Source organism: Malaya genurostris, chromosome 1, assembly GCF_030247185.1.
Source record: "Malaya genurostris strain Urasoe2022 chromosome 1, Malgen_1.1, whole genome shotgun sequence".
In the NCBI taxonomy this organism is placed as follows: Eukaryota; Metazoa; Arthropoda; class Insecta; order Diptera; family Culicidae; genus Malaya; species Malaya genurostris.
Window position 1 is genome coordinate 21841549 of NC_080570.1, and position 14653 is coordinate 21856201.

Sequence of the window (14653 nt, forward strand, 5' to 3'; positions counted from 1 at the left end):
ACTCCCAATTAGTGCAGCATGAGTGAAACTTCCCAGTAATGAAGGAAATAAGCAGCGTAGTGCATTTTCAAGTTTTCCAAGAGATTAAAAACCGTTGCTCACGTAGTTGGTTGAAAACAACTTAGCTAATTGTGTTGATGCAAACTTAGGCGATGAAAACTTTTGCCACAGAACAGATGTTGAGCGTAAATAGTTTAAAGTGCAATTATAATTTTTAGACAGTTTTCAATTCAGTTTGAAACACACACAGGTAATGGGTAACATTGAAATCGAACTATCGAAACAGATCAGTAATTTCAGAATAACTTGTACCTGTCTGTCTCAGAATAACTTGTACCTGTCTGTCCATTAAGTAAATTCAGAAAAGCCTCATATTCCATCTGGATATTACAGCCTCACAGGAAACAGTAAATGTTTTATGATTATCATAAAATCAATGCAAACGGAAGAGATAATTAAGTCAATTTTTCTTCCGGTTCTATCCACCGACGAACGGAAGCGTAGAAGTTTCATTACCCAATCAATAACAATTCTGTGCTCCGTCGAGTGGAGCGGCATCATTGTTTACCCATTTCCTTCAAAGCTGGCGCTGCGGGGCTTCCGGTTGCCTTGAAGTAATAAAACAGAGGAAATTCGATTAAAATGTCCATTAGAAACGAACGTAGAGAAGAATCGACTCCTTTTCTCACCGTATATAGAACGGATAATTGAACGACTTGGCCAGCCAACAATCGGGTTTCCCGATCAGATTGTGCTGGATGAAGGGTGGTCAAAGTGAAACCATATATTGTGGCACTGAACATATCTTTCGCCACTATCTGGATCCAGCCCAGGTCCAGAACCTAAAGTCTGGTTTCGAAAGGTGTTACCATTTACTGTCGCTATTTTGAACACTTCGGCGTTGGTGGGTGTGTTTCGTTATTTAATTGCGAATTTCCAGTCACACCTTGACAGAGAAGTGTAGATTTTTTAAATATACAGCACAAATTGATGCTTTCTTTTAAAGCAAATACAATGATTTAGAAAGACAAATGTCAAGTAGAATTCTCGAGATTTGTCCTATACTTGCTTGCAGTCAATAATTTATGAAAACATCCATACAATCATTTTAAGCGAAAAAGTTTTTTTCAACTTTAGAATTTTAATTTTGGATAGCAACAAAATTTAAATCTTCAACTGATGAAAAATTTTCTCAGCATCATTTATATTGAGAACCTGCGAAAACGAAATTTCGAAACGTAAATGATTCAAACTTTAGCACAAACCGGAACCCAAAAGGTTCCAAACTCCCAAATGATTAAGGACCTGCCAAATAAAATTTCGAGCTGCTAACTAGGCAGGATTTTGATATAGTCCAAAGAAAAATGAAAAAGCCGAAAGTAATTAATCACTAACCTGTTTCATCGAAGATTTAGCTATATATGATATAAATACGGATATTCCACATAATTTGATTTCGATTATCACTTTAAAATAGAACTTCACATTCTCTTTCACTAATCACATTTCATTTCTGGCATCACTTTGTAGAACACAACACATTTATTGAGAGAATATTTCACTTTTCACCAGATACATTTTGAATGAAGACGATTTCTCTACGATCGCCAACGCTGCTCTTTTCCACTTCACTTTTGCCATTATCGATACAGATTATTCTTTCGCAATTCTACTTATAATTGAAGGTAGCACTTTTGAACAATTTTTCGCGATTTAACAGTTTGCAAAAACCCGAGCAGTAACGATTACGAGACAGGAAAATCTGGAACAAACGCGACCGAAACGAACGACGAAAACGTGGCTATCAAACTGACTGAGTGACTGCTTGTTCGTTGTCAGGGATGCCAGATTTCATTGTCGAACATTTCTAGGCTGGTTTTTTAATGACAGCGCACGGGAAATAATCCAAAAGTGACCTTTGCACGAGACAATTAGATTAAATATCGTTTATTTAACCGCGATATTAACTATTTAGTCGTTCGACGATGATATTATCAATACAGGCAGTATTTGCAAGATTTTAGATCGTGTGAGTCTCTCACCAATTCGTCAGCACTGTTGTTTCTGTGCATTTAACATTCCTTCAAATTACAGTATTAAAGTCTTTTAATGGTTGATCGTCTCAAAAAATGTAACCCCGTCGATCTGCGGAACCTCTAAAATTAACTTCCCAATAAAATAAATTCTTATTCTCAAGAAGAAATCTGTGAAATTACAAACATGCAAACCTGGCTTCGTTGATTGCACACAGCGTTGCCACCAACCTTGCCAGATTTATCTGGCAAATGGCAGATCTTTATCGCTGCGCCAGACACTCCAACTAATCAGATCTTTTGTCAGATTTTACAAATTGTACCAGATTTTACAATTTTTCTCAGATTTCGACAGATCTTCACGTTTTTTGCCTCTATACGATAGATGGTGAGACCTTTTTTTTTGTAGCTGAAAATTTCCTTGTACATAGTATTACTCAGACAAATTTTTGAGTCTGAAACAGATTTTTGGAAAAATGACCTGGCAGCCTTGATTGCACTGTCTGACAAAGGGCGATGTTTTGTTTTGGTCAAAGCGATGTTTTGCTGTGTTGCCAACAATGATCCCACTTTTCCCTGAGGTGAAATCCGTAGATTTGGTTTCAAGTATACTCGTATATTTGCATAAAATTATTGTTATGTCGTTAATTTAAGCGCGCACGTACAATGGGGCTCTGCGCCATAAAGACAGGCTTCCAGAAATGAATGATCGGTGGCGAATAGATTACTTATATAACTTGACAGGTCAACAATTATTATAAAGATGTTGTAATAATATTTGAAGTGTATTTCCGGAAAATGGTCAATAAGTCATCTGTCAACACCTACTTTTAAGAGTAATTTCTGAAGTGTTGAAATTGAACAATCCAATCAGCGTGGTCACCACGAGATAGCGTTATGGTGATTGTTTTGACACATCCTATGTATTTAGAAAATTTTTTGACGAATTTTTCCATTTACTTGAGTTTGAACGAATGCAGTTGGCAAAACCTTACAAATATGGGTAAAAAATTGATTATTCACGAGTTGTCATCAAACATATGATTTCAAATTGTCCTATACACTTGAAAATTTCGGATGAAATTTGAAATTTTCAGTTCACATACAGATTTGATTTGGATGATAAAAGTTTTAACATTATTTTAATTAAAGTTTCCATCAGTTATGTTTGATTATTGTTTCAGGAGTTCACTTATTTTCTCAAACAGGCGTGGCCATAAACAGTTCTAACGAATTTATGCATCTAGTATCATAAAAGGCATTTTATACGCAAATAATCCAGTAAAATTTCATAATAACTTTCCTCGCTAGAACTTAGGTGTTTAAATATTAAATAAAAACAGTTTCTCCCACAGCCTCCTTTCCACTGTACACACTGAACCATAATACGGTAGCAAACTAATTTCAAATCACGCTGTTTCTCTCTCTTCCCTTCAATCACAGATAATCCTCGTTGTTAGCGGAAACACCGATCGCAACCTCACCAAACATGCCAATTTCCGAGTTTCGCAAGAAAAAGCTGCTGTATGTGTTCAACGTGTTTTTCGGTAAGTACCGAATTGTTTGCTCAGCTATCGAAGCGATAGAAAAAATATTCACCATAGAAGGAACGGCATCACGCATCTCATTGCTTTATTCATGACTTGGCCAGAGCAGCCCCGATACGCGATGTATAATGTTAGGCGTCATCGATTCCTCTGTTCGGTTCGAGAGCCATTGTAGGCCTGCTTCAAACCTCGACATCAGATGAGTTATCAGGGATCGTCCATGGAGAACGTAAACCTGTAATAGTTGTATGTATAACGATTAAAAAAAAAAAACAAATAGATTCTTTCAAGGGGTTGAAAGATCAGATCACTGGTTACTAGATTGAAAAATAATGTCAAAACATTCATGCACTAGGTCGGAAGAGATATCATAATGAAGTATAAAATCAGAACTTACTACGATGGAGTGAACTATTTTAGCTTTACGAGCTTGTATTTTTGCTTTCATGAATGCAAAATCCATTGAGCCCATAAGGTAACAATGACAGACAAGTTTACACTGAAAACACAAACTGCGAATACCTGATGGCCCGGCTCTGGTTTACGTGTTTCCTGGCTAGTCCCTTGTTCAAGCAGAACAAAAAAAAAAAACGAGGATAAGAGGAGAATAGTAGCATGTGTGTCAACTACGAACCGATCGTTTTCCCATCATCCCCCAATTTGGGGGCAGATGGCTTGTCCCAGCGAGCCATTATAAATTGCCGTGTACGAGACATCGCACCTAAATACCTACCGTCCCGGAATGCGGGCAACGAAGGAAACACTTGCATGCGGTGGGCCCCTCCGGGACGGGAGTGTCAATGTGTATGCAAAACTGTCTTGATGGCATGTTACGAGACAGAATGATGACAGGTAAACCTGCTAGGGCTGCTGGGAATGAGGCATAAATTTTCATGAAGGCTTACAGCTAAATTGAAAACAGTAGAATATATTGATATCAGTCTATGGGCTTAGAAGAGGAAACGAGAAATTCACGATGATTTCCCTCAGCCTTTTGAGAGTTTGATAAGTTTATCTTGTAAATTGCAGGAAAGATAAACTTTTAGCAACATACCGGTTATGAACTCGGACTGATTTGTCAAATCTCAAGTGTATTTTTATCAAGAATTGCATGCACATTTAGTTTGATTAATCCCAACTGCGCCAAAAGCCAAACACTCGAGAAAAAAGACAGGATTTTCAACAGGGAACAGTAAATATTCAGAAACAATAATTCAATACGGTTTCTGTTTACTATCACCCTGTGAAAATCCAGATTTACGATCTTTCTTTGACATCATCTTAGATGAGATAGCTGGCAAATCTCCAATCCTTTCGTCCAATCGTTGAACAACTCGGCCGGGAGTGCTCTGGAAATAAAGATACTGGTAATTGTGCAGTGCATTCTTTCAGCCATTTGTTATCGTCGAACATGTTGTGCTCGGTCTTCAGTGGTTTGACGGACACTGACGCTGACGCTGACGGGCATCAGCTGGGCCCGAGTACTTCGTTATAGCAGTAAACCCAGCAGTCATCCCAGGTCGGTGGCTGCTGAAGCTTAAAAGCACTTCAGTGCGGAAATTTAGCATGGACACGGTTGTTCATCGTAAGCCACATTCCGGTGGGGATTTTCTAGGAAAATGTAGAGGATCCGGGGAAACTGTTCGCTAGTCCACTCCGTAAACCTCCCACAAACACGCTACATGGCCTGGTTGAAAGAGTACAAGAATGAATGGCTGAGCGGATCATTGGATGGAAGGGTGATTTTTTTTTGTCGGTAACGAAGTGAATCAAACAGGGAAATGTTCTGCTTTGTTTAGAGTTTTTTTTTACAGAACGTTTCACTCGTGTCGGAAAGAATTCAACAATGGTTTTACGATGTGCATGAATTCCTGCTTACAGATAAAGTAAAACAGCCACAAGTCAAGCCATTCCCAACCAAGATTTATATTCTTCAATCCAAATAATACATTCAATATCAAAAATCTCAAATCAAGAATTTAGATTCAAAAAATCAAAAATCTAAATTCAATATTCAAAATACAAATTCTGATTCGAAAATCTAGAAACCAACAACAAAAATCCGAACCCCATTATCTATAAATCGAAATTCAGAATACGAAGTCTAAAATTTAAAAGTCGAAATACGAACTCAAAAATCCAAAATCTCGAATCCGGAATACAAAATCTCAAATCGATGATAAATTAAGCGTAGCTGCTTCTTCTATTCGCATTGCTGTAAGCTACGCGAGATGACATACTACTAAGGAAAAAAATGATTAAAATAAACACTCGCGGATAGGTTTGCTGTAGACCAATTTTCTGAATCTAGTTTGAATCACACGATTGACTTGTAAATTTTCATAAATCAGATAACACCGACAATGATATGCAGATGGCGCTTCGATCGGTTGATGTATGTTAATTTTAGGCGGCAAATTCGCATCGTTGACGTCGTTTAATTTTGAGCGGTAAGTTCACAATTTCCGTCACTAGAATATTTTTTATTTTCGCGAATCAGTAAAGTTTAATAATAACACTTTTCACTAAACAATACACATTTGCACTATCCCTCAAAATAACTGTTTCGATCAATTACTTCACATTAAGTTACCACATTGAAATTAAACTTTTTTGAGAGCAACACCCAGCCATCGCATCGCACTCCCAGTGATGCCAACTCCTCCCAAATTCATAATAAATTAAAAACAGATTCAAAAACCAAAATTCAGCATAATAAATCCAAACCCCAAACTCAAAGAACCCAAATTCCAGATGGCAAATTCCGAATCGACAATCACGGATTCCTAATTCAAATTCTAAAACCAAAAATTTAAAAATCAAAATTCAATATACGAAATGATAAATCGAATTTCTAAGATTCAAAATCGAATTTCATAAAATTCCACTAATTTTTGTTCACTAATGCTTTAAAATCTCTGCATCCCTTATTTTCTGAATTGTCATAGGAAAACTAATTATTCGAAACTCTAAACGCTTGAAATTCAGAAAACGCTTCTTCTAAATTCTGGCAATCCCGAAGATAATTTTATTTTCAAGCAAAACGCATGGAATCTTTTAAATTTCATCTTTACGACCCTAAACTCCAGAATCTCATTAATAGCTTTACATTTTTTTGTTTTCAATTCTGAAACTCTTGAATCCTAAAAACCCATTTGATCCATTCATCATCAATGTGTTAACATTCATAAAATATGATCCATTGAGTAAAATCATGTAAATAAAAATAACAGAATTTTTTTATCTTCGCAACGAAACCAAAATCGTTGAATCTTTGATTCGTGAAATTCAATAATACTTCATATCACCGAATCATGAACTCGAGTTCGTATGATCCCAAATCTTGAGTTCGCGAAATCGTTAAACCGTTGAACTGTATAATTCCGGAGTTGTGAAAATCAACAATTGTTAAATCCCTTAATCGTAAAATTCCAGAATAGCAAAATTGCCGGATCACTATTCCCAAAATTGAAAGATCAAAAAACCACGGTTCAACGACCAAGCTTAGCTGTTAAATGACTTTGATGGATAGTTTGGAAATAAATTTTATTTGGAAGTGAGGATGAGGTTATGAGTAATAATTTTTTTTTGTTTAAAAATATTGATCGAATTGTCAAATTGAAGGATTGGTTTTTGACAATGGGAAAATAATAGTCAAGTTGTCAGATTTTAACACGGAGGTGTAATGGTTCCCTGCCATTTACCATTTATTTTCAATCACTTTAGTCATTGTTTAGAAATTTAATTCACCGATAGATGACAACTCAGTCTCGTAAAACATATTTTCGATAGGGCATTTGCTAAAGTTTGCGTTTCTACTTTCGTTCCAGATGTGAACCAGAGCGGCGAAATCGATCGAAAGGACTTCGAACTAGCCATTGAAGTGAGTTGAACAGTGCTCTTTTTCACTTTGTAACAAAAAAAAACAACAACATGATAAAACTGATAAATGATAACCCGTTTCCTCTCTCTATTCACAACAGAAAATCTGTGAACTTCGCGGCTGGCCGGTGGGCAATCCGCGGAATACGGAAACCCACGAATCCATGTTCAAAATTTGGGATGGATTGCGTTCCAAGGCGGACAAGGATAACGATGGTCAGGTGAGTTCGGGTCAATGCGAATACAGTAAAACTTTCGAATGGTCTGGAAAATATTGTTCCTTGGATAAATTCCCATCAAACTGAAGAATATGTTCTCTACAAAGGAGAACGATGTTGTAAAATGTAAATGTTCATCAACCGGAAACATAAAATAATATCGGTTCAAAGCAGATGACAAAAGTATTCTAGTCATGAACTCGAAGCAATTTTTTTCTGTTAGCTCAAACTATCCTAAAACAAAATTACGATCTCCGTGTTCAGCCAATCGCAATGCAGTGCAGGTTTCCGTGAGGGCAGGAGACTAAGTTCAAAACAACTGAGCCAATCGCGCTATCAACTTCCAATGCGGAAAAGAATGCGGAAACGTAGTCGTAACTGTTGATAATATTTCAACAACTCTTCCTGGTTCAGCTCTCATCACCAGGGGGTGGGTGGATGAAGTTTTGGGTAGATTTTTACTCCCACCGCAGCTTGGTCCTTGTGCGATGTGCGGAGAGAATCTCATTCTGCGCTTAATTTATGGTCCATGCACTTGGAGGCCGGTCGGTTGGTGCTACTCGCTGCACACGTTACCTTTCATGTGGCGATTTTCTTCCGCGAAAGGGTGGCACCGTCTGTTCAAGTGCTTACCCACTATCCCATCATTCGGTTTTTTTTTACAATGACTTCATTGTAAGAACGTGGTCAAACCTGTGACTGGAGGAAAACAGCATGGCGCTGGTTTGATGGGTATTTCCAGCAGATAAATTCCGAACTCATTTCGTCCGACGTTCGTTCCCAGCAATCGCACCGGAGTGGTAGCAGCACTTGCCAAATTTGATTGCATTGTTGTATTGTTTTTCGCTATTAGTGTGGAATGAAATAAAAAAAACTAATGGCTTAGCTAGAAAGGTTGTTCCCGAAACAACAATGTTTGAACGGCGAAAATTGCGTGGGAATAAAGTACCCAAACGTACAATATTTAGTAGCAGTAAGTAGCTGCTTACTACTGTTCCACTGAGAATACCTTCATGCGTCTTAATGAAGCGAAGTGGCCCCTACCCACAGAAGACCCTGGTCGCATATGACAATCACACAGAAACATTTTTTTTTTGGAAATAAAATATGCGTATCAGAAATCTACGTGTTTGTCACTTTGTTATCATCAATCAAATTCAAGAGTAGTAATATGCATACTTCAAAAATTGACCTATTACTTCTGAAACAATGTTCGGCGTTACAATAATGCGAAACTAGTAGAAAGGCGGTGTTTCCAGCAATGCTACATTCTTTCTACCGAGACTGCCTTACGGCTCTAGCAAAATTCAAAATGTAAATAAAACAGATTTTCTGATAGACTTTTTTTAATTTTCAGTTTGCCTGAAAGGTCCTAAACTATTACCGATTAATTAAAATGATCTAAGGTACTATTGGCATTCTAACGACTGTTCGACATGAAGATAGCGTTTTATCATCGTTTAAACCGACGATGTTTTTGAATGAAAACTGTCGAAATTCAAAGGAATTTTCAATTTCCAGTGAAATTTTATTTATTTGTGGATGAAATTCGAATGATTGAAGAATTATTCTGTTAGAATCAGGGAAAAACTTTAATTAATGTTTCAATTAGAATTTCAACCAATTTATTAAAATATTCCGCTTGTTATTAGATCTATTATGTTTTGCTTTCGGAATGGCCCAATAATGTTGATTTTACTTGTTGAATTTGCACTGAAATAATTCGACTGGCCATTTATTCCACCCAGTAGTTGTTCGAACCGAATTGAGTAAATTTATGACCGATCAATATCAGGCGGTGGTAGTTTTGTTCGCTGACGTATTTCATTCAACCAGAAATGAGCTTCGTTGTTGAACACAATTCTCGATAGAAAAGTAGATTTTCCTCTAACTTTGCCAGCACCCATTCATGAATAAATTATAGACCAAACGACGATTCATGATTAAATTATAGACCAAACTGAACAAGTTTGACAATGACACAAGACACGATTCACTCGTGGTCTGTCAAAACAGTGTTGCCAGGAAGATACCAGCAAAAAATAGCTCTTTATTATTATATTAGTAACTATTTCCGCAATCGATACTTGATTCCTATGAGTTCTGCGTTTGAAAGCCATTGGAGACCAGCAGAAGAACACAATCGTGATCATTCTACTGGTTCAAAGAATGAAACTTAGATGGTGCACCAGGTCAAATTAGTTTCTTTTTCAAAGAACAACTGGCTTATATTTCAAAGAAGAAATCAATATTGGCAATCCAACGCCAAACTATTTTTAACTGCCGTGCCATCTAAGATTCATCATTTGAACCATTCTTGAGATGACAGTCTGAATTTTACACAGGGGGAGCTAATATAATTTCAATTTGTAGATTTTTAGGATACGTTACAAAAACTGCTCATTTGAAAATGTAAGGAAATTAATTTTCTTTTATTTCGTGTAATCGTTTTTTATTTTATTTTTGACAAATATTGCGATCCGGAATTTATTTCGATTCGGTAGAGGTTATTATCGGTCCTTCAAGTAACATGTCATAATCTACGCGGCAAATAAAACCGTTTGAAAATAATCAACTTAAAATTTTCTCACATATTAAAATCGGAACTAGGATTAACTTTACGCTTGAACAAATGACGTAAATAAATTTACAAGTGGAAATTTGATTTCCCTTGCATTTTGACATCATTGTGCTAATCGTCTTACTTATGTTTCCAGTAATGAAAATTTCGTGAAACGTCCGAGATTACGAAAAGGAAACAGTTCTGTTGAGACAACAACTGAAGTATCGTTCTGTTGAAAGGGCGAGCATATTTTAGAATTAAATGAATTATAATTTTGCCGTTAACAATTTTTGTATTACAAAAGAATGTTGATTTTTTTGGAGAATCGAAGTCTATTGAACAAACCAATCAGCGTGGTCACCACGACATAGCGTTATGGTGATTGTTTTGACATATTCCATGTATTTAGTAAAATTTTTGACGAATTTTTCAATTTACTTGAGTTTGAAAGAATGCAGATGGCAAAACCTTACAAATATGGGTAAGAAAAACGATTAGTCACGTGTTGTCATCAAACATATGATTTCAAATTGTCATATACTCTTGACAATTTCGGATGAAATTTTAAATTTTCAGTTCACATACTGATTTGATTTAGATGATAAAACATGAGTAAATAGACTAGTCTTAAAACTTTTGATCATACAACGAATATCCCAGATATGAAAACAGTACCCAACCTCACTTCTTCGAATTTGGTATTTCGTGTTACGATTTCTCCATAAATATCAATCAAACATACCACCGAAAGTTACTGAATCATTAATGATCGATTTTTTTACCAAATTTTCACACGTTTTTGTATGTTAGTATTCGATTCATAAGAAAAAAATACCCTGCATTTTGTTCGAATCTTCAAGCAAAATCTGAAAATGATCACCATCGCTCAGTTCAAAGCTCGCCACTCGGGCAGCGCAGCGATCGCAAAAGAGTTGGTTGGATTCTTCAATTAATTGTTTGGTTTGTAATCATTTATTCGAGGCAAACAGTCTTGAAATAACAGCTGAATTGACGAATCGAGTCTACCTTTCTGTGATTGCAGCGCTGCGCAAGCGGCAAGCATTGAACTAATCTAATGGCGATAAAGTAGAATTAATTTTTCTAACGGCCGTGAAAGCAAGTGATAGTTCCTCGTTATGTAATTTCTCTTCTGTTATTTAGTAAGCGGTTTGTACGTTTACCACTCAACTCTTTGTACAAAATGATACCCGAAACCTTCAACTTCCAAACTATTAGCACAATGATGCTAACATGAAATGTAGAGGCGCTGTTTGTTTAGAGATGAGATTTTAAGCAAGAGCTGTCAAATCGGTAGGGAAACTTTTAATTACTTTACCTTTCTAACGAAACGTTTTTTCTCATAAAAACGGGCAAATTGATTTGAAAATTCATAATTGAAGTGGAAGAAAAAGTTTTTACTCTGAGGTGGTAATGATGATCTTAATTTATAGTGCGAAAACTAAAGTATTCAAGTTTAACACATTTTAGTACTCGAGATATTAACTTTACACGGGTTTCTGTTTTAAAAATTGTTGTTCCGAAAAAAACTAACCTTACCCAATTTCACACATTTCTGAAGATTTTCCATGTTTAATTGTAGTTTACACTAAAAAAATAGTAGTAATCACATTAAAATCGATTTCCTTCTACTCTAAGTTTACTTTTAGTGCTGATATCTATTTGTACTATTGAATAAATGAAAAAATCGTTGCAAATCACTACTGCCGATATGAACATTTTTGGAAGAATTCTCCTTTTCTTGATTCCATTTTTCATTAACGCTATCGGTAATTCAGTTTCGTGGAAATGTGCCAATCACTTGCTCTTCGAAATATCCACGGCCCTTCGAAATATCAACCGAGAATTTTCGAATTCAGTCTGAAGATTCGAAAAATTTACTATTGATTCATTTCATCATCTCATGATTTTAATTCCGAAAAAAATAAACATATCAAATGTGATAAAAACCAATCATTCCTAATATGTTGACTCTTAGCGATATATTTGAAGCATGTTTATTAAGAAATCGTAAAATGAAATATCACGCCCAGTATCAACGGTTCCCAGGTGATACTGTGCTTTTGGTAAAAACATAAGGGCGTAATCTATTATGATTTGCTTAAACCCTCCGAAGAAATCACAAGAGAGCTCTAACGTCGGCAATTGATGTGCTTGATCCGAGTGTTATGTCTGAGGCGATCAGAAACGAGCGAGAATCACAACAAAGACCCCTTGCTCTATGACAATGCGATGTGATAGCACGTTTCAAGCGTTGCCAAAAAGTACCAGCAAACGTTGAAATGAAAAGTTCTTCCTTGCACACCATATTGCTCAAATATAACACTTTCGGATTTCTATCTGTTCCGATAACGACACATGATCTGAGTGGGCAACGGATGGACAGAGCTTAGAATGATATTGGTTATATCAACTTTCAAAAATAAAATGCAGATTTCGTAGAAAACATTTAATTATATTTCAACAACACTTTTTTTGGTCTGTCTTATTTTATTCCCGCAAATATTCCCAATCCGCTTCCAAAAGAAATCTTCGAATGTTGAAAATCTTTTTTTACTCTGAATCAAATTTCCTTCCAAACTCGACAAATTAAAATTAAATTAAATTAAACTATCAAGTGTTTTATCGCTTAAAGGAAGATGAAACTACGAGTTTGATATAAAGTCAATTTTCCTCTGCAACGGTATTCAACTGGAATTATCTTTCGTTTCTTAGCTTTATATTCGATATAACTAGAAAAACTATCATGGTTAAGATACGGTCTGATTTTATTAGTGCAGATATTCGTGTTCCGGCCTTCGGTGTTGGCATTCAACACCCTGCCGAGTTGAGGAAGATCTGGATACCGGCGCAGTATGATGCATCCTGTTCGGAATTGCAGTTTAGCTGGAGCACATCGACAAAAACCATCGGAGAGCTTTCAATGGACAGAACTTGTGCAGTAAGGAGTATGTAATATAACAAAAAAAAATAAACAGGTCTTCTCAAGCAGCACCAACAACAACAACAGTACGGTTCATGCGGTTGGTAGAGGACAGAAAATCGATGACGGTGCTCAAGCCAGCAGGAGATGGTGAAACTTTAACGACCAAGCGGAATCGGAAGTTGTGCTACCGAAAAAAAGCTGTTAAAATCAAACTGAAATCGCTGCATTATGATAGTGGACAATATTCAGTAGTTAGCTAAGGGAGACAGTAGTTAAAATGCATCACTAACTTTCCAAATATGTTCCCGATTTTTTTACACTCAAATAATACAGAATCATGTCAAGTCGAACTGCTGAGCTGTATTCTCACTTCACTTCACTTCACTTCACTTCACTTTGAGCTGCTATGCACCAAAGAATTGATGTTGAAACGTAAAAATAATAATGGATGCGTTTAATCGCAGAGTGAAAAAGATAAGAAATTTCATTTATATTTTCGATTTACCAACCTTTTCGATTGCAAAATCCATCTATGTGTGCATCAGAGTCCGGAGTCGAAACCGATTGGTTGTGCATCCGCAAATCGGAAAATTTTCACCCTATGAAACTCTCCTTTGCTGGGATCTCGTGCACTTTGCTAGATGATACTATATATTGTGAGAGCAAGCATCATAAGTGCTGTAGCACTTCGTTGGTAACTTCCGGCCGATACCGGATGGTAGCGAAATGGATACGACCAAAACAATTGTTAGCTTTATGTTCGTACGCATGCAAACAAATCATGAGATGGAAGAGACATGTTTTGGCAGAATTCTAATTGAGTTTCTAAATTGTTCCCCATAAGGGAACAGGAACAGAATTCCTGTTGATTCTAGAATCTATGGAGAAGGACTAAAATGAACCAAGAGAAGGAGGGTTCTTCCGAAAATTTTCATATCGGCTGTAGTGATTTGCCATGATTTTTTTTGTTTATTCAAAAATACAAATAGATATCAAGGATAGAAGTAAACTGGGAGTAGAAGAATATCGATTTCAAAGTGATTACTGCTACTTTTTTTTAGAGTAAACTACAATTAAACATGGCATATCTTCAGAAATGTGTGGAATTGGGTAAGCTTAGGTTTTTTCGGATCAACATTTTCTGGAATCCAGTGTAATGTTGATTTCTCGAGTACTAGAATGTATAGCGATTGAGTACCATTTGTTTTGGATGCTTTATTTGTTTTTTCCGGACATTTGAAAAACGGTATTGAACTAAGTTTAATGCTCCATTCTAAATGAACGAGGAGTTTTTGCACAATAAATTAAGATAAACGTTACCACCTCAAAGTAGAAACATTTTTTCCACTGCTACTATGATTTTTCAAATTAATTTACCCGTTTTTGTAAGAAAACGTGAAAAAGGTGAAGTGATTAGAAATTTTCCTACCGATTTGACAGCTCTTGCTGAAAGTATCATCTTTAAA

At 36.2% G+C, this 14653-nt stretch overlaps 1 protein-coding gene across 1 annotated transcript in view; it reads left to right on the plus strand.

The window, feature by feature from the left end:
* LOC131434592 (calexcitin-1-like) overlaps window positions 1–14653 on the plus strand; it is a 147828-nt gene that overhangs the window by 84632 nt on the left and 48543 nt on the right. The window contains exons 2-4 of the mRNA XM_058601446.1: window positions 3477–3580; window positions 7411–7463; window positions 7564–7683. Of these exons, the coding sequence (XP_058457429.1) occupies window positions 3523–3580; window positions 7411–7463; window positions 7564–7683 (231 nt within the window). The 5' untranslated portion in view covers window positions 3477–3522. The remainder of the gene's footprint in view (window positions 1–3476; window positions 3581–7410; window positions 7464–7563; window positions 7684–14653) is intronic.